Raw genomic sequence first — 20,968 nt, 5'->3', positions numbered from 1 at the left:
TTGTTGTCCCTTCTTTATGTCCTAATCCTAAGAATTCTCTGGAGAGATCCTTACATTCTTTGGATGTGGTAAGAGCTTTGAAATATTATGTGGAAGCTACTAAAAATTTCAGGAAGACTTCTAGTCTATTTGTTTTATTTTCTGGTCCTAGGAAAGGTCAGAAAGCTTCTGCTATTTCCTTGGCTTCTTGGTTGAAACTTTTGATTCATCAAGCTTATGTGGAGTCGGGTCAAACCCCGCCTCATAATTACAGCTCATTCTACTAGATCAGTCTCCACTTCATGGGCTTTTAAGAATGAAGCTTCAGTCGATCAGATTTGCAAAGCAGCAACTTGGTCCTCTTTGCATACATTAACTAAATTCTACCATTTTGATGTATTTGCTTCTTCGGAAGCAGTTTTTGGTAGAAAAGTTCTTCAGGCAGCTGTTTCAGTTTGATTCTTCTGCTTTTTGATTTAAGTTTTTTTCTTTCAAAAGTGAAAATAAACTTATTTTTTGGTTGTGGATTATTTTCTCAGCGGAATATGGCTGTTTTTTGTTTTATTCCCTCCCTCTCTAGTGACTCTTGATTGGAAGACTCCACATCTTGGGTATTGATATCCCATATGTCACTAGCTCATGGACTCTTGCCAATTACATGAAAGAAAACATAATTTATGTAAGAACTTACCTGATAAATTAATTTCTTTCATATTGGCAAGAGTCCATGAGGCCCACCCTTTTTATGGTGGTTATGATTTTTTGTATAAAGCACAATTATTTCCAAATTTCCTTTGTTTATGCTTTCTACTCCTTTCTTTATCACCCCACTGCTTGCCTATTCGTTAAACTGAATTGTGGGTGTGGTGAGGGGTGTATTTATAGGCATTTTGAGGTTTGGGAAACTTTGCCCCTCCTGGTAGGATTGTATATCCCATATGTCACTAGCTCATGGACTCTTGCCAATATGAAAGAAATGAATTTATCAGGTAAGTTCTTACATAAATTATGTTTTTTCATGGTGCAGAGAGTCCATGAGGCCCCACCCATTTGGGGTTATACTGCTCTTTGTTTGTGGCTTTTACTCCTTAAACACTTCACAACTTGGCTTTTCATAAAACTGAGGTATGTGTGAGGTGGGAGGGGTTTTTATATTCTTTTGAGGATTGGGAAACTTTGCCTCCTCCTGGTAGGAATGTATATCCCATACTTAACAGCTTGTGGACACCCGCCACCATGAAATAAATGTATTTATCATTTGAGTTCTTACATAAATTATGTTTTCTAGACACACTGTGTTGCAAATAGAGTTCTTGATGTGATTTATCACCTTTATTCATGTGATCTACACAAGCAAGGTTTCTAGACACTGTTGCAGTAGTGTTCATGGCAATCAAAGGGTTAAAATACTTCAGTGGTTGTATTATGCTGCATTGATTCAACCCCTTGATTAATCATGAGTATTCGGGTCACTCAACAATTGCTGTGTTTCACTGCAGTCATTTCACTTTTCTTATTAACCTGTGTTCATGGTATATATGTGTTAACTTACTGTTCTTATTCACTTGTTTTAAAATATGTTCTAATAATTATTTTACTTACCATTTGCAATCCATTTTTTTCTCCCCTTCTCAACTATTTTTCCAAATTTTTTTTTCATTCCTTTTATCTTCACTCCCTGCGCCCTCTCCTTTTCTCTTTTTCCTCTAGGAATTTGATCATCATTGCCCATGGGTAAATAACTGCATTGGACGCAGGAATTACCGTTACTTCTTCCTTTTTCTGGTGTCTTTGACGTTGCATATAATAAGTGTCTTTATATGTGGTTTGTTCTACACCTTGAGGCACCATGACCAGCTCAGAGATATCCCAGCAGCTGCCACGTATCCTTGATATACATCTCCTATTTATGCTGTTCACCCAGACATTCTACTTTTGTCTCTTGTACTGAGATTTGTCTTTCCTAATTTGATTAAAGAAACAGTCAAGTAAAAAAAAAATAATTCCATGATTAAGATAGGGTGTATAATTTTAAACATCTTTCCAATTTACTTTTATCATCAATTTTGCTTTGTTCTCTTGGTATTCTTAGTTTAAAGCTCAACCTAGGTAGGCTTGCTTATATGTTAATTCCGTGGCCCTTAAAGGCTGCCTCTTATCTGAATGCATTTTGACTTTTTTTCACAACTAAACGGCATTTGTTCATGTGTGCCATATAGATAACATTGGGCTCACGCCCCGTGGAGTTACGTTAGTGTCAGCACTGATTGGCTAAAAAGTCTGTCAAAAGAACTGAAATAAGGGGGCAGTCTTCAGAGGCTTAGCTATATGGTAATCACAGAGGTAAAATTATATTAATATAACTGTTATGCAAAACTGGTGAATAGGTAATAAAGGGATAATCTTATATTTTTAAACAATACAGATTCTGGTGTAGACTGTCCCTTTAAGTTTTTATCCCTAGTATAATTCTGTAGTTTATTTTCTTCTTAAACGGGGAGAGTCGACAGCTGCATTCATTACTTTTGGGAAATACAGAACCTGGCCACCAGGAGGAGGCAAAGACACTCCAGCCAAAGGCTTAAATACCTCCCCCACTTCGCTCATCCCCCAGTCATTCTTTGCCTTTCGTCACAGGAGGTTGGCAGAGAAGTGTCAGAAGATTCAAGATAGTCTCTTATGGACGGTAGTATTCTTCAAAATGGGACTGGAGTTTTAAGTAGTCCTGTCAGCCTCTCAGTGAGAGCCTGGATGAAAGTTAGAGTCTGGAGATGCAGGGAGAGTCTTTCTTCGAAACCATCCCGACTCGTATTAACAGCTCCATAAGCAATCAGCGTTTTACGAGTTTTGCTGCCTGCTTTCTTCACTCAAGACGATGTCAGAAGCAACGCTACTATCTGTCACACTTGAAGGGCCGTGTTACTGTTCCACGGCGTAGATTCCGGTAAGATCATTTCATTTTCCTTTTCAGTGTGGGAATGAATGTAAATGAAGAAGACTGGGTCTCAGTGGAAGTCCTTTATCTTTATGGAATGAAGGGTTAATATCTTCTGAGGGGGGTTATTGAACAGTGGGGGACTTTGTTACGTGATTCTGTCTGCTGATGTGTAGTGATGCTTGGGCTCGTAGCTATTATGGAACATACCGGCTTTTTTTGAGCTGCACAGTCCTTGTGGACTGGCGCGGTTATGTTTTTGTTTTCCATTTCGTATTCCTGACAGTGTGGCGAAAGCGGAGAGAGTCTGTTTTTCTCTACTTGTCTGGGTCATAGGAGGTGGTCAGTATCCCAGCTATTGGGGGTGTAAGGTGCCATTTGCTTTTTTGTTCATAATTTCAAATATTCCAGTTATGGAGGATTCTGATTTTTTGGAGACGGATGTCTCTGATTCAGATTCTGCTTCTTGCGAAGAATATGTGGGGGCCCGGGTGATCCAGCCTCATCAGTTATGTTCTGTATACCGTTTTAGAGTGCTCTTTTCTCCCAATTTGGAGAGCTTAGGGTCCGCTGAGCCATCTGCCACTTAGGATTCCATATCCCGTGAGGAGTGCTCCCTAGAACCTTCGGTTACTACACAGGCAGGTGTCTCAAATGCTGTTACCCCTTCTCCGGAAGGTGGCTTGTTTCCTCCAGAGGTTACTGCACGGTTCCGCATGGCCATATCTATGGCGTTGGCGCATTTACATCTTCCAGGAAGATCTTGTCCGTGTTCTTTTAACCAGGGCCCATCAGCCGTGGGATCATCTACCGGTTCAGCCCTCTGGGGAAGCAGTGTCCCCTGAGGCTTCAGGGGTACAACCTTCGGGGCTGGGGTCGTCAGATGCCCTGGCGGAAGTGAGTCTTGCCTTTCGATTTAGACTGGCGCGCCTTCGTGTCCTGCTGAGGTATGTGTTGGCAGCGTTAGAGGAGCCGAATTCTGATGAGTCGTTGGTTCCTTAGTCTTCTGCTTCAGACGGCAAGCCGTGTTAGACGAGTGGAGGGATGAAGATCATTCTCCTTGTCTCCTTTTTTTGTGTGTATCTTATTCCCAGTTCTGAGCTTTTGGAGGCATCGGGTCTCTGACTGGCTGGTCTTGTTAGTGTGTCCGTTCTTCCTGGACGTCGGCCTTCCTTTATTTTTATCCGGTTAGGATGTGTTTTTATTTTCTTTTGTGAGCTCAAGACTGTTGTAGTTTTTCCCTTTGGAAACTATTTCTTCTCTGGGATTTGATACTGGCGATTTTGTGGTCACGACAGCTATACTTCCGCAAAGTTCTTTAGACCTTTCAGTGGCCTTGAACAGTTCTGTCACACCTTGTATATCAGGCTGGTCCTGGTTGGGTACTAGCTATATCTGTTCCTTGGGGCCTATATCAGACATATGGTGCCCTTGTCTACAGGCTGGTCCTGTTTGGGTACTGAGTTTACTTCTTGTTAAGAAGTTGTTTCCTTGTTCTACAAGTTATGAAGGCCCTTCTATCCTAGATGTTAGGCGGGTCCTAGTTTATTCATCTGGGTGGGGCATCCAATGTCCTGTCCCTGCATACCTTGCAGGTTTAGCTGGGATTACGGATCCTGCTATGACAGTATACTTGAGGTTTCCTGAGGTCCTTTGGTTCTCCCCTTCTATAGAGGAAGGGGTTCAGATGACTCCATAGAGATCTTCCGTACCTGGTTTAGGGGGTGCTTACTTCTCCTCTATGGTACTTCATTCCGGATTGCATTGTCTTGATTAGTTCCGATCTCTTTCGACAGTACCTCTTCCTTATGGCAGAGGTTGGTTGTGTATTTCGTTTCCCCTTTCTTTGGGGTCAGTCTTCCTTTCTTCTGATTGAGGAAAACCCGGTCCTTAGGGTCCGCTTTCTTAAGATATCCTCTTCTGACCCTATAATTTTTAAATTTTTGGGATTGGGGAGATTGTATGTTGTCTCTTTTACATATATACGGTTACCCCTGCTTGGGTAATTTGGTTGGGTTCCATCGCCTGCTAGGAGTTTTAGGATGCTTGCTCATTCGTCAATTCCTTGAGCCGTAGGGGCCCCCGTTGGTTGATCTAGAGTGGATCTTTAGAGACTGTCATATTCTCTCAAACAGGGATTACTTTCTGGTTTGAGCTCTGATCTCTTTTGGGTCCTGCCTTCGTCTTACTTGGTGGGTGTGGATCAGAGAGGCCCGTTGGGGATGAGTGCTCAGTCTCTGGTATATTTACATGGGAGATCAGTGTTTAAGACTCCGTGGGGGCATAGCTGTTATTTACATCAACATTGGTGCAAGGTCATCTTCAGATGGAATACTCTTGTGGATGTTCCTCAAGGGTTATTAGTTTGGATCCGGCTCCGGGTTCCAGGTGTCCGTTTTGTTTACCTATTCCTGGTCTTTGACTGGGCATTTTGGTAACTCTGTTTTCCAGATCTCATAGACGTTGGATTTGGCCGGTTGAGTAACAGGTCGGGTTTCCTGACCCTGAGGAAATCTCCTTGTTCCTACTGGCGGTTTCTTTTTTCCTTCTGGAGAAATGGGAATTTCTCTACTGAGCTGGCTGTTGTGATCGGAGGGTTACCTTAGCTGCCTAGCGAGCAGATTTGCAGTTGAAGACCAGTTGCAGCTATTGGGCATTTAGCATGTGGGCTAGCATGCTTTTGGGTCTTTGATTTCCTTCCATTTGGAGAATCTGGTCTACTGCATCTATCCTGTTGGCTCCTCCAGAGGTAATTTTTCTTCCTCTGAATTCGGAGTTCAGTGAGGTTTGCTTCCTTGCTTTGCGTGCAGGACGTCATGAGTTTGTGTCCACCTGGAAGGTTGGATCTTCATGTTGCATACTATTCTGATAGTTATTAGTCGAGGGTCTCTCTTGGTTGAGTGTACCTTCCCCTCCGATTCTGAAGGGAGATGTGGATAGGTATCTTGGAACTTGAGCTAGTCTCTCTTGGGGTTCATGCCTCTTCCTTTTTCCTTTTTTACGGGGACATTTTGTCCTCCCTTGTTCTTTGGACTTTACCAGTCGCATCCGTGTTGGGACTTTTTTCTCGGTTTAGGAGTCAGGAATTCTGACTGTTCTGTTGAGCATCGACTGTGTATCATGAGGGGCTACTGAGTACTCTTTCCTTACGTGGGAGGCCTCACGGTGGAACCTTCCCTCTGCGAGTTGCTGGTTTTTCATTCTTGGTCAGGGTGCTTTCCTCCCTTCCCTGTTTTCTGGTAGGGGGGAGTTGATCCGCACTCTTTTGAGAGTTTTTTCTCTCCCAGGATGGTTTTGGTACAAATTTCCTAACTACCTTGTTGTCTAGTTTTTTGAAGGCTTGACGCTTAGTTGGACTGCCTATCTGATGGAAGCCTATGGCTTTTCGACTGGGGCGTAAATGGATATTCCTATCTGTTTTGTCTGTTCTTCTCCCGGGGTTTTTTTGACCCTCGGGTGTTCAGTTTCTTAGTGCTGGATAGCGCTCTGTGGTAAGGTAGAGGGTTCTACCTTTTTGTCCTTCTAGGACTTTGGTTCTAGTTAGGACTTTACATTGGTTCCTTGGGATCCATGTAGGAGGTGGTCTGGAATTTTCCTTCCTTTGCTCTCCTCTGTCGGTAGATTATTTTCTATGTGACTTTGTTCTCATTCAGCCTTGTAGTTTGCTCTTTTTGAGTTATGCTAGGGGCTTCTTCCTTTGTTTGCCCTTGATTTTTGGGGGTTTGTTTTTGGTGGTCGTTTTGGACTTCATTATCTGATCTTCCTTCTGCTTCTTCTTCTGGGAGAATGAGATGAGGAATTTTGGTGTCCCCCTTCCCATTGGTCAGGGAGAGGTTTTTCTACAGGTGAAAACAGGTGAGACCCCTTGTCTCTATCCCTCTCCACAGACTCAGACACGAGGGGAAAAAAAGAAGTAAAATTATAATTTGTTTCATATAGGTGGTGAGAGTCCACGAGGCAGAGGGACTTTTGTTTTCTTAGAGGTTTTTTGTGCTCAGTTGAGTCTACTGATCTGAGTGGTCTCTAGCAAGGCTCTTTCTGGTTCTAACCGATGGGCAGTTCCTTGGTCCTGTTCCTTTTTTTGTCCTTTCTGTGTCTGTTGATGCAATTTTTGTATCGGGAGTTTGGGTTATAACAGGCTGTGGTACCCTCAGATAGGGCCGCCTTTTTTGTTCCTCCCGGTTTTGCATTAAGTGTCCTCTATAGCTTGGATATTGATTTCCCAAAAGTAATGAATGTAGCTGTGGACTCTTTCTTTTCTTCTGACGGGGAGAGTCCACAGCTCCACGCCCCTGTTTGTTTTCATGGGGCGGCCTTAATTTTTTGGTTTTTCTGGCACCTTTTTTAACCCTGATATTTAAATGTGGAAATAAGTAACTAGCGCCTGGGAGAGTGTACCTGCTACACTATAAATAGACCCCCTAATTAGGTCTTAGAGAGAAATACAGTACAGAGATTTATATAGGAGCGCCAATGGCTAAAGGTATACTACAGGTTAATACTTGGACAACACCACTGGAGTGTGGATGTGTAATGGTATCTAGATATAATCAATTAGTTGACAGAGGTTCAGATTAATGGTTATTTAATTCACTTGTACAAAGCATTAAAAACATCAAACAATATTAAAATGAGTTAAAACCAAAAAGATCTGATCTAATTCTAAGAGGATCAATCAGAGGTACGGATAATTATTCCACCATCTCAAAGATCTTTGAGATGATGGAATAATTATCCGTACCTCTGTATTTCACCCTGATATTTCTCCTACTGTTCCTTGTTCCCTTGGTAGAATGACTGGGGGATGAGGGAAGTGGGGGAGGTATTTAAGCCTTTAGCTGGGGTGCCTTTGCCTCCTCCTGGTGGCCAGGTTCTGTATTTCCCAAAAGTAATGAAGTAATGAAGAAAAGAAAATTATCAGGTAAGCATAATTTAAGTTTTAAATCTATTTTACGGTTTCCCTAACTATCTCTCAGTATCTCGGTAATGTGTGTGGCAGGCTTGTTTTTCTTTCCAGTGGCTGGCCTCACTGGATTTCACATTGTATTGGTATCCCGGGGTCGCACAACAAATGAACAGGTGAGACCCCTTGTCTCTGTCCCTCTCCACAGACTCAGACACGAGGGGAAAAAAAGAAATACATTTTTTTATACAGGTGGTGAGAGTCCACGATCCATTACTTCTGGGATTTACTCTTCCTTACCACTAGAAGGAAGCAAAGATTCCCAATCCGCAAGAGTTCTATAAAACCCCTCCCACCTCTAATGTACCTCAGTCTTTTCTTTGCCTCCATTGGAGGTGGACAAAGAATGAAGATGTGCATTTGATTCTTCATAGAGAGGGGTTCTCAGTTTATGTTGAGGCCTGGGTTCCCCTCAGAGTAAAGTGCTTGTCAGATGGATGTATATGGGGTATGGTTTGTAGCTCCTCTCTTTTGTAAGATGATGAGAGTTTATCTGTGTTAATAGAATGTGGGATACACCTCCCGCCACCAGGAGGCAGCCAAGAACCCTCACAGGAGCTTTTCATTCATCCCACCTCCTCTCCCACTCAGTTTATCTTTGGCTTCCGAGGAAAGAGGTTTAGAGAGGTGCTCTGCAAGCAAGATTTTATTATTTTCTATTTAATAATTTATTGGGAGCTCAGTCCTGACTTTAGAGCCAGTACCCCTCTTTGCTTAGGGAAGACTTCAGGATAATTTCTGCAAGATTCTGAGTGAAGCAGGGGTAAAGGAATACCTCACTTATGGCATGTCAGTACCCTCACGGGTAAATCTCTCTCTCTGCCATAATTGCCCTTAGGCATGGCGGGGTCCCCGTCCCTTAGCCTCCACCTGAGGGGTTGCAGGTATGTTTCGAGGAGAAACGCCTCAGCAACAGTGGATGGGTGCTGCAGTTTAGTTAAGTGGCTCAAACATCCTAGGAACTATTCCTATTACTCTCCTTTTATAGGTACTACATAGTTTGGGAAGTTCACTGCCTTTACACACAGTGCTTTAACACCAGAAATATTCAACTTAAAATCCATCTTAATTCATTCCCCTAATACCCCATTGTCTGTAAAGTGTGTGGTTATTTTTGTCTCAGAGGCTTTGGCCTGCACTTTGTTCCGGAGATAGTAGGACAAAAAAATGTCTCCCCTTTAATTTGTTCCCAATGATCCACTTTACCTGCTGGAGTGCATTAAATTGTTTACAAGTATTTCCTTTACCCATATATTGGCATTTGAAATAGTTGATTTAGCCGGTGGTATCCCAACCTATTCTGAAAGTTTCTGGCCTTAGGTCCACGCTATAGATAAGCTGTGTAAACACAGCCAGCAGAAGAAATTACATTCCCAGTGGGGTAAATACAGTAGAAGAGGTAAGGTAATAAAATGTTTACTTTCTCCAACATTGGTGTGTCCGGTCCACGGCGTCATCCATTACTTGTGGGATATTCTCCTCCCCTACAGGGAAAGGCAAGGAGAGCACACAGCAGAGCTGTCCATATAGCTCCCCCTCTAGCTCCGCCCCCCAGTCATTCTCCTTGCCGCTCTGAACAAGTAGCATCTCCTCGGGGATGGTGAGGAGTTTGTGGTGTTAGTTGTAGTTTTTTTATATCTTCTATCAAGAGTTTGTTATTTTAAAATAGTGCTGGCTTGTACTATTTACTCTACAACAGAAAAGTGATGAAGATTTCTGTTAAGAGGAATATGATTTTAGCACAAGTAACTAGAATCCATTGCTGTTACCACGCAGGACTGTTGAAACCAGAGAACTTCAGTTGGGGGTAACAGTTTGCAGACTCATCTGCTTCAGGTATGACTAGTCTCCTTCTAACAACACAGGCTAATGCTAGATGACAGTCATTTTTCCCCTCAGGGAAAATGGTAAGCCATTTTTCTTTCACCTCAGCAAAAAAGATAACAGGCTTCCCCTTTTTGATTTTTATGCTGGTAGACACTGTTAGGGGCAAAATCGATTGGTTTTTATTACAATATCATGGCATTTGAACTGTTTTATAAGCTCATATACACTTGGGAACGTTTTTTTATTGATCTGGCATGTTTTAGACACCTAAATCTAGTCAGGAAGGCCCCTTCACTCTAGTGTGCTGAGGGAGGAAGCCTCATTTTGGTGCTTCAGCTGTGCAGTTGATTTCAAGGCAGTGCATGCAGTTTTCATGTGAGAGGGTCCTGTGACTCAGAAAGTGACTCCAGAAGGCTTATTTCTGTGGATGATTGACCCCTAAGGAAGGTAAAATGCTGCAGCAATACTGTAGCAGGGATTGTAGTGTATAAAAACGGTTAAATCCAACAATTAGCTCTGGTTTGCTTGTTTTAAGAGCTAGAGTCTCCATATTTGCTGTGCAATACTTTCTAAGCATTAAGACACTGGGGTCCAAATTTCATAAAAATCGGATATTGCCTTCATAGTTTTTTGAACATTCAGAAATAAAGTTTGTAATTTTATTATTTAAAGAGACAGTAACGTTTTTGTTTAAAATAGTTTTTATTGCATTGTTTGCCTGCCTAAATCTGTTTAACATGTCTATGCCATCAGATAACCTATGTTCTGTGTGTGTAGAGACAAATGTGTTCCCCCTTTGAGTGTTTGTGATAATTGTGCCATAGCGTCCAAACAAAATAAGGACAGCTCTGTTACATTTCATAATGTTGCCCAAGATAATTTATCTAATGAAGGTAGTGAGGATAATTTTACATCCTCTCCTTCTGTGTCTACACCAGCTTTGCCCGCGCAGGCGACACCTAGCGCGCCAGTGCTTATTTCTATGCAACAATTAACAGCAGTAGTGGATAATTCTATAGCAAATCTTTTATCCAAACTGCCAGCATTTCAGAGAAAGCGTGATTGTTCAGTTTTAAATACAGATTAAAAAAAAGGATGAACAATCAGACGCTGACGATGCCTTATCTATTTTACCCTCACATCAATCGGAATTGGCTGTGAGGGAAGGGCTGTCTGAGGGTGAAATTTCAGACTCAGGAAAAATTTCTCAACAGGCAGAACCTGATATAGTAGCATTTAAATTTAAGCTAGAACATCTCCGCGCTTTGCTTAAGGAGGTATTAGCTACTCTGGATGACTGTGATTCTGTAGTAGTACCAGAGAAGTTGTGCAAATTGGACAAATTTTTAGAGGTCCCAGTGCACGAAGACGCTTTTCCAATACCCAAGAGGGTAGCGAGCATAGTGGATAAGGAGTGGGAGAAGCCAGGTGTACCCTTTGCCCCACCTCCTATATTTAAGAAAATGTTTCCCATAGTAGACCCTAGAAGGGACGCATGACAGACGGTCCCGAAGGTTGAGGGAGCTGTTTCAACACTAGCGAAGCGCACAACTATAGAGGACAGCTGCGCTTTCAAAGATCCTATGGATAAAAATTGGAAGGATTGCTTAAAAAGATTTTTGTTCAACAAGGGTTCATCCTTCAACCAGCTACGTGTGTTATTACTGTCACTTCAGCGGCGTCCTTTTGGTTCGAGGAACTAGAAAGGTCGCTCCAGAAAGAGACTTCCTATGAAGAAGTCATGGACAGAATTCACGCATTAAAGTTAGCTAATTCCTTTATATTGGATGCCGCTTTTCAAATAACGAAATTGGCGGCGAAAAACTCAGGTTTTGCTATAGTAGCGCGGAGGGCGCTTTGGCTAAAATCCTGGTCGGCAGATGTGTCGTCCAAGACTAAGTTACTTAATATTCCTTTCAAGGGTAAGACCCTTTTTGGGCCGGAATTGAAGGAAATTATTTCAGACATCACTGGGGGTAAGGGCCATGCCCTCCCACAGGATAGGCCTTTTAAGGCTAAGAACAAGTCTAATTTTCGTTCCTTTCACAATTTCAGGAACGGACCGGCTAATAACTCCACTGCCGCTAGACAAGAAGGTAACGCGGCCCAGCCCAAACCCGCTTGGAAGCCCATGCAAGGCTGGAACAAGGGTAAACAGACCAAGAAACCTGCTGCTGCTACCAAGACAGCATGAAGGGGTAGCCCCCGATCCGGGACCGGATCTGGTAGGGGGCAGACTATCTCTCTTCGCTCAGGCTTGGGCAAGAGATGTTCCGGATCCCTGGGTACTAGAAATAGTCTCCAAGGGATACCTGCTAGAGTTCAAGGGACTTCCTCCAAAGGGAAGATTCCACCTGTCTCACTTATCTTCAGACCAGATAAAGAAACAGGCATTCTTACATTGTGTAAGAGACCTATCAAAGATGGGAGTGATAAACCCAGTCCCCTCCGGGGAACAAGGTCTAGGTTTTTACTCAAACCTGTTTGTGGTTCCCAAAAAAGAGGGAACTTTCAGGCCAATCCTGGATTTAAAGATATTAAACAATTTCCTCAGAGTTCCATCCTTCACGTGGCTCTTCCATTCGGTTTAGCCACCGCTCCCAGAATTTTCTCAAAGGTGCTAGGGTCCCTTTTAGCGGTCCTAAGGCCGAGGGGCATCGCTGTAGCACCTTATCTAGACGACATCCTAATCCAAGCGTCGTCTCTTTCCAAAGCGAGGGCCCACACAGACATTGTGTTGGCTTTTCTCAGATCTCACGGGTGGAAGGTGAACATAGAAAGGAGTTCACTGTCACCGTCCACAAGGGTTCCGTTTCTGGGAACAATAATAGATTCTATGGAAATGAAGATCTTCCTGACAGAAGTCAGAAAGTTAAAGCTTCTAAACGCTTGTCGAGTTCTTCATTCTATTCCTCAACCCTCCATAGCTCGGTGCATGGAAGTAATAGGACTAATGGTTGCAGCAATGGACGTGGTTCCTTTTGCTCGAATTCATCTAAGACCATTACAGCTGTGCATGCTCAATCAGTGGAATGGGGACTATACAGACTTGTCTCCCCAAATTCAAGTAGACCAGGTAACCAGGGACTCACTTCTCTGGTGGTTGACCCAGGATCACCTGTCTCAGGGAATGAGTTTCCGCAGACCGGAGTGGGTCATTGTCACGACCGACGCCAGCCTCTTGGGGTGGGGCGCGGTCTGGGACTCCCTGAAAGCTCAGGGCCTATGGTCTCGGGAAGAGTCGCTTCTCCCGATAAACATTTTGGAACTAAGAGCAATATTCAATGCGCTCCTGGCTTGACCTCAGCTAGCGAAAGCCAGGTTCATAAGATTTCAGTCGGACAACATAACGACTGTTGCGTACATCAATCATCAGGGGGGAACAAAGAGTTCCCTAGCAATGAAGGAAGTAACCAAGATCATCCAATGGGCAGAGAATCACTCCTGCCATCTATCTGCTATTCACATCCCAGGAGTAGACAACTGGGAGGCGGACTATTTGAGTCGTCAGACTTTCCATCCGGGGGAGTGGGAACTCCACCCGGAGGTCTTTGCTCAGTTAACCCAATTATGGGGCATTCCAGACATGGATCTAATGGCGTCCCGTCAGAACTTCAAGATTCCTTGTTACGGGTCCAGATCCAGGGATCCCAAGGCGATTCTAGTGGATGCATTAGTGGCGCCTTAGTCGTTCAACCTAGCGTATGTGTTTCCACCGTTTCCTCTCCTTCCCAGGCTCATAGCCAGGATCAAACAGGAAAAGGCCTCGGTGATTCTGATAGCTCCTGCGTGGCCACGCAGGACTTGGTATGCAGACCTGGTGAATATGTCATCGGCTCCACCATGGAAGCTACCTTTGAGACAGGATCTTCTAGTACAAGGTCCATTCGAACATCCAAAATAAAAATTCCAAGGATTCTCTCCTTTCTCCAAGAAGGTTTGGATAAAGGGTTGTCCGCTAGTTCTCTAAAAGGGACAGATTTCTGCTTTATCTGTCTTGTTACACAAACGACTGGCAGCTGTGCCAGATGTACAAGCTTTTGTTCAGGCTTTGGTTAGAATCAAGCCTGTTTACAGAACCATGACTCCTCCTTGGAGTCTAAATTTAGTTCTTTCAGTTCTTCAAGGGGTTCCGTTTGAACCTTTACATTCCATAAATATTAAGTTATTATCTTGGAAAGTACTGTTTTTGGGTGCTATTTCTTCTGCTAGAAGAGTTTCTGAATTATCTGCTTTGCAGTGTAATCCACCCTATCTGGTTTTCCATTCAGATAAGGTTGTTTTGCGTACTAAGCCTGGTTTTCTTCCAAAAGTTGTTTCCAACAAGAATATTAACCAGGAAATAGTTGTTCCTTCTCTGTGTCCGAAACCAGTTTCAAAGAAGGAACGTTTATTACACAATTTAGATGTTGTTCGTGCTTTAAAGTTCTATTTAGAAGCAACAAAAGATTTTAGACAAACCTCATCTTTGTTTGTCGTTTACTCTGGTAAGAGGAGAGATCAAAAAGCTACTGCTACCTCTCTCTCTTTCTGGCTAAAAAGCATTATCCGATTGGCCTATGAGACTGCCGGACGACAGCCTCCTGACCGAATCACAGCTCACTCTACTAGGGCTGTGGCTTCCACATGGGCCTACAAGAACGAGGCTTCTGTTGATCAGATATGTAAGGCAGCGACTTGGTATTCTCTGCACACTTTTGCCAAATTCTACAAATTTGATACTTATGCTTCTTCGGAGGCTATTTTTGGGAGAAAGGTTTTGCAAGCCGTGGTGCCTTCCATTTAGGTAACCTGATTTGCTCCCTCCCTTCATCCGTGTCCTAAAGCTTTGGTATTGGTTCCCACAAGTAATGGATGACGCCGTGGACCGGACACACCAATGTTGGAGAAAACAGAATTTATGCTTACCTGATAAATTACTTTCTCCAACGGTGTGTCCGGTCCACGGCCCGCCCTGGTTTTCCTAATCAGGTTGAAAAATTTTTTGTCTTTATACACTACAGTCACCACGGCACCCTATAGTTTCTCCTTTTTCTCCTAACCGTCAGTCGAATGACTGGGGGGCGGAGCTAGAGGGGGAGCTATATGGACAGCTCTGCTGTGTGCTCTCCTTGCCTTTCCCTGTAGGGGAGGAGAATATCCCACAAGTAATGGATGACGCCGTGGACCGGACACACCGTTGGAGAAAGTAATTTATCAGGTAAGCATAAATTCTGTTTTCCCATTGTTATCTTCAACAGATTAGATAAAGAAGCATGTGTATGTACACAATGTGATAAAGTAATGAGATCTGATTATACCTACAAACTCAACCTATTTTAGTAGGTTGTGGCTTTAAATTACAAAATCAATTATTTAATATACACAAATAAACATTAAAAAGCAAATTCTCATACATTTTATACTCTGAAGATGGTAAAAGAAAAGTAATTGTAAACACATAAAGGAAAAACAATTTTATAGTTTACTGTCTGTTACAAACTGCTATTTGTAACTGGCCCTTTAAATGGAAAATTGCCCTGCTTCCCTGGATTTTGGAGAAGCCTATTTGCCAGCCTCCTTCCTCATGACTATGGCCCCTGGAAGATTGTGCCCCTGAAAGCATATTAACTTTTATTGGGTGTGTATGGCCCTTTAAGAACCGTCTGGGGACATATTGTGACTTTGGTGAACAATGCCCCTTTAAGACTATGTCCCCAGACCTGTAAAATAACTTGTCCCTGGCTTTCTCCCACTTGGTTCAGTAAATAGGGCTTACTGAACCAAGTACCACACAGAAAGGGAGCACTGTTACAAAAGCATTCGTTTTCATTGTGTGCCATTAAGAGTTAAATTTTGTTCAGCTTCAAAAACCTATTCTAAATACAAGTTTGCTGGGATCAGCTCTAATTAAGTTTAGGGATAAACCTTCCCATTGTCTAATCAGACTGCTAGTGATAAGGTGGACTGCATTGTTTTCTTGTGTGTAATGTTATCTGCTGTTGTGGCCTGTCAAAGGGCGTTGTCTCTATCTAAATGTATCAAATGTGTGATTGGGGATTTTATGCCTCCCCCTGAGAGTGTCTTTTTTGCATGTAACCTCAATAAAAAGCAGGCTGTGTGTTCCAGCACATCAGACCTCTTCTGACCCTCTAACTTGCAGCTTTGACTCATGTTTGTAGGGGACTGCTATAATCACTACAGGGGTTGCTATGCTTTATATACTCCCTTAGCTACTGAGCTCTTGTAAGAGCTCTTGTTCCTGATCCTGCTTCGCTCTACAGAAGGAAGAGGTTCACCTACTGGAGCCTGGTCGTAGGTCCAGGGCGCAGAGCAGACGGCGAGATACCAGCCCAGCAGCGGTGGTTCGTAGAGTCTGCATTACTTATGGTGGCTACGCAGCAGTTATAGTGTCCACGGTGCTGATGATCCTTTGGGGAGCGCTAGGAGCATCCTTTTCTACGGTCCAACTTCCAGCCAGCCTGGAGGCAACCGTAACACTGTCCCTTTAAGTTTCGGCCCCCCTTTGGTGCTCTTTTCTCTCTCCCTCACCGGATCAGTAGTTGGCTGATATTTGCACAGGGACTGTCTGCAGACATTTCAGGTTATCTATGCCCAGTTGTAACACTTTCTTTGCCCATGAGGTTGGTGAGTACCTTCATAGGATCTGCTGAGGGGGTGTGTAGGTGAATTTATTCGGAGGGTAAACCATTTTTTTTTTCTGACTAGAGGGGTTCTGAGGTGTACAGATAAGGCTGCTTTGTTGTATTTTGGATAAATAAATTTGTTTTTAAACAATTTGAAACATATCTTTATTTCCATTTATTTTTTGCTTATTTGGAGTCTTTACCCCCATCTAATATGACCCATTGAATGAGACCCCTAGGGATCATACTGCAGCCCATGATCATACTGCAGTCTATTATCCATTATCCATTTATTAACATAAACAGTTATTATGCAAAACTGTTCCAGTGGACCAAATTAACCAGGTGTGTGCTAATTGTGTTTCACATCTCCAATTCGCAACCCTGTCAGTATGGCGAACATTTAGTGCCCCTGCCTATTTGTGTGACTCCACTGTATTTGCTACAGAGTTTAAAACAAGTCTTTAAAAGACTATGATGGAGCTTTTATCGGCTATAACCAAACCAAGTAAGCATTGTGAAAATCAGGAGATTTACCTCACACCAACACATAGTTTACAAAGCTCTAACTTGGCTGAGTCTCGTTCTGAGGCTTAAATCTCCTCTGAGGACCCTGAACCTGTAAATGAGCAAGAGACTGATTCCAAATTTAGATTCAAGGTGGACTATATCTGCTACCTGCTTCAGGTGGTTTTGAATACCTTAGAACTATCAGAAACGCATCCAGAGGTTTCCAAGCCTGTAAATAAGTTGAATGAAGTCTTTAAAGCTCCGCCCCAAGTGTCTTAAGGCCTTTGAAGCACCAAACTTGGTTGCAGAATATAATATAGCCAAACAATGGAAGAGACCAGGCATTCCTTTTGCACCTTCTAACAGGTTCAAAAGAATGTTTTCACTTTCAGAAAATAATAACAGCCTTCTATTCCTATGGAGCCTGGTTACTCATTGTGTGGCTCGCAAACCGCATGGGGCTCACTAAGCCTTACCTGGCGACTCATGTGAAGCCAGTGAGGAAAAAAAATGACAGATGCAGCAGGAGCCACTTCGTTAAATTTTTTTCCCTTTGGGTGACTAGCGCTAGTAAGTTCCGGTCCATACCCTCATCAAATGATCAGCAGATAGCTGCGCAGGTAGGTGGCCCTGGAGCACTGCTTAGCTGATCAAGTGTCAGATCAGGAGAGGTGTCATATGGCTATTTCTCTTGTAAGATGTATCGAGTACACGGATTCATCCTTTACTTGTGGGATATTCTCCTTCCCAACAGGAAATGGAAAAGAGAGCACACAGCAGAGCTGTCCATATAGCTCCCCCTCCAGCTCCACCCCCCAGTCATTCTCTTTGCCGACTCTAAGCAATCGGAAGGGTAAAGTGAATGTGGTGGAAAAAATGTAGTTTTTATTTTCTACAAGCAAGAGTTTATTTTAAATGGTACCGGTGTGTACTATTTACTCTCTAGCAGAAAGGAGATGAAGATTTCTGCAGGGAGGAAGATGATTTTAGCATGTTGTAACTAAAATCCACTGCTGTTACCACAAAGGACTAAGAAGAGTGCAAGAAAACTTCAGTTGGGGGGAACGGTTTGCAGGTTAGGCTGCAATAAGTTATGTTCAGTCATTTATTTCTAGACAAGACTGTGATAATGCTAGAAAAGACTGATAATATCCCCATGAGGGAAGGGTAAGCTGTATTCAGAGACTAAGTATGGAATTTCAAGCTTACATGACAGGGCTAGTTTATGCTGGTTGACACTACTTTCAAGGCAAACGGTTTTTATTGAAAATATCGTTTTTTTGTGACACTTTGAAGGTTCCTTTGGGTTTCTTTCAGGGGTTGTTACCCACATGGCTATTATTAAAACACTTGGGAGTGTTTCTTAAGGCCTCACGAGCACCGTAGTGAGGTGGGAGGGGCCTAATTTTGCGCCTCAGATGCACAGTTATATTTGACTAGAAGTTCAGGCTGTTTCACATGGAGGGTCCTGCTGCAGTTTGAGGGCCTATAAGAAGCTTTTTCCCCACAAATCTGGTTCCTAAGGGCAGGTAGGGCCACAGCAGAGCTGTGGCAAGGTGCTGAAAGTTCTTTAACCGTTTTTCTCTTGTTAAGTGTATCCAGTCCACGGATCATCCATTACTTGTGGGATATTCTCCTTCCCAACAGGAAGTTGCAAGAGGATCACCCACAGCAGAGCTGCTATATAGCTCCTCCCCTCACTGCCATACCCAGTCATTCTCTTGCAACTCTCAACTAAGATGGAGGTCGTGAGAGGACTGTGGTGTTTTATACTTAGTTTATTTCTTCAATCAAAAGTTTGTTATTTTTAAATGGTACCGGAGTGTACTGTTTATCTCAGGCAGTATTTAGAAGAAGAATCTGCCTGCGTTTTCTATGATCTTAGCAGAAGTAACTAAGATCCTTTGCTGTTCTCACATATTCTGAGGAGTGAGGTAACTTCAGAGGGGGAATAGCGTGCAGGTTTTCCTGTAATAAGGTATGTGCCGTTAAAATATTTTTCTAGGGATAGAATTTGCTAGAAAATGCTGCTGATACGGAAGTAATGTAAGTAAAGCCTTAAATGCATTGATAGCGACTGGTATCAGGCTTATTAATAGAGATACATACTCTTATAAAAGTGTATTTTAAAACGTTTGCTGGCATGTTTAATCGTTTTTTACATATGTTTGGTGATAAAACTTATTGTGGCCTAGTTTTTTCCACATGGCTGGCTTGAATTCTGCCTAGAAACAGTTCCCTGAGGCTTCCCACTGTTGTAATATGAGTGGGAGGGGCCTATTTTGGCGTTTTTTTGCACAGCAAAAATTACAGACACAGACATCCAGCTTCTTCCTGCATGATTCAGGACTTCTCTGAGGGGCTCAAAAGGCTTCAACAGTCGTATTGAGGGAGGTAAAAAGCCACAGTAGAGTTGTGACTGTTTAAAAAACGTTTTTGTCATTTGTTATTCCATTTTTGGTATTAACTTTAAAACACTTTAAAAAACTTTAAAACAAGTTTACAAGCAATATGAAAAACGTTACTGCGCCTTCAAGGCACACAAATTTTCCCAAATTTTGAAATAACAGTGAAAAAATGCAGTTACACTAACAAAATTTTTACAGTGTATGTAATAAGTTAATCATCCATTTGCAAGTGGGTGCAATGCTCTGCTAACTTATTACATACACTGTAAAAATTTCGTTAGTGTAACTGCATTTTTTCACTGTTATTTCAAAATTTGGGAAAATTTGTGTTTCTTAAAGGCGCAGTAACGTTTTTTATATTGCTTGTAAACTTGTTTTAAAGTTTTTTCCAAGCTTGCTAGTCTCATTGCTAGTCTGTTTAAACATGTCTGACACAGAGGAACCTACTTGTTCATTATGTTTGAAAGCCATGGTGGAGTCCCATAGGAGAATGTGTACTAAATGTATTGATTTCACCTTAAACAGTAAAGATCAGTCTTTATCTATAAAAGAATTATCACCAGAGGGTTCTGTCGAGGGGGAAGTTATGCTGACTAACTCTCCCCACGTGTCAGACCCTTCGCCTCCCGCTCAGGGGACGCACGCTAATATGCCGCCAATTACATCAGGGACGCCCATAGCGATTACCTTGCAGGACATGGCTGCAATCATGAATAATACCCTGTCAGAGGTATTATCTAGATTGCCTGAATTAAGAGGCAAGCGCGATAGCTCTGGGGTTAGGAGAGATACAGAGCGCGCAAATGCTGTTAGAGCCATGTCTGATACTGCGTCACAGTATGCAGAACATGAGGACGGAGAGCTTCAGTCTCTGGGTGACATCTCTGACTCGGGGAAACCTGATTCAGAGATTTTAAATTTAAGCTTGAGAACCTCCGTGTATTGCTTGGGGAGGTATTAGCTGCTCTGAATGACTGTAACATAGTTGCAATTCCAGAGAAATTGTGTAGGCTGGATAGATACTATGCGGTGCCGGTGTGTACTGACGTTTTTCCTATACCTAAAAGGCTTACAGAAATTATTAGCAAGGAGTGGGATAGACCCGGTGTGCCCTTTTCCCCACCTCCTATATTTAGAAAAATGTTTCCAATAGACGCCACTACACGGGACTTATGGCAGGCGGTCCCTAAGGTGGAGGGAGCAGTTTCTACTTTAGCAAAGCGTACCACTATCCCGGTTGAGGACAGTTGTGCTTTTTCAGATCCAATGGATAAAAAATTGGAGGGTTACCTTAAGAAAATGTTTATTCAACAAGGTTTTATTTTACAGCCCCTTGCATGCATTGCGCCTGTCACTGCTGCGGCGGCATTCTGGTTTTTGGCCCTGGAAGAGGCCATCCAGACAGCTCCATTGAATGAAATTATTGACAAGCTTAGAACGCTTAAGCTAGCTAACTCATTTGTTTCTGATGCCATTGTTCATTTGACTAAACTAACGGCTAAGAATTCCGGATTCGCCATCCAGGCGCGTAGGGCGCTATGGCTTAAATCCTGGTCAGCTGACGTGACTTCAAAGTCTAAATTACTCAACATTCCTTTCAAGGGGCAGACCTTATTCGGGCCTGGCTTGAAGGAAATTATTGCTGACATTACTGGAGGCAAGGGTCATACCCTTCCTCAGGACAGGGCCAAATCAATGGCCAAACAGTCTAATTTTCGTG

General features: G+C 42.8%; 1 protein-coding gene across 1 annotated transcript in view; it reads left to right on the top strand.

The window, feature by feature from the left end:
* Window positions 1–20,968, top strand: part of ZDHHC5 (zinc finger DHHC-type palmitoyltransferase 5) — a 652,209-nt gene that overhangs the window by 151,018 nt on the left and 480,223 nt on the right. The window contains exons 5-6 of the mRNA XM_053692339.1: window positions 1,690–1,862; window positions 7,891–7,993. Of these exons, the coding sequence (XP_053548314.1) occupies window positions 1,690–1,862; window positions 7,891–7,993 (276 nt within the window). The remainder of the gene's footprint in view (window positions 1–1,689; window positions 1,863–7,890; window positions 7,994–20,968) is intronic.

The sequence above is a fragment of the Bombina bombina genome, chromosome 9 (genome assembly GCF_027579735.1).
Source record: "Bombina bombina isolate aBomBom1 chromosome 9, aBomBom1.pri, whole genome shotgun sequence".
Taxonomy (NCBI): domain Eukaryota; kingdom Metazoa; phylum Chordata; class Amphibia; order Anura; family Bombinatoridae; genus Bombina; species Bombina bombina.
Note: the sequence above shows the minus strand (reverse complement) of the source record. Positions and strands in the feature narration are given on the sequence as shown.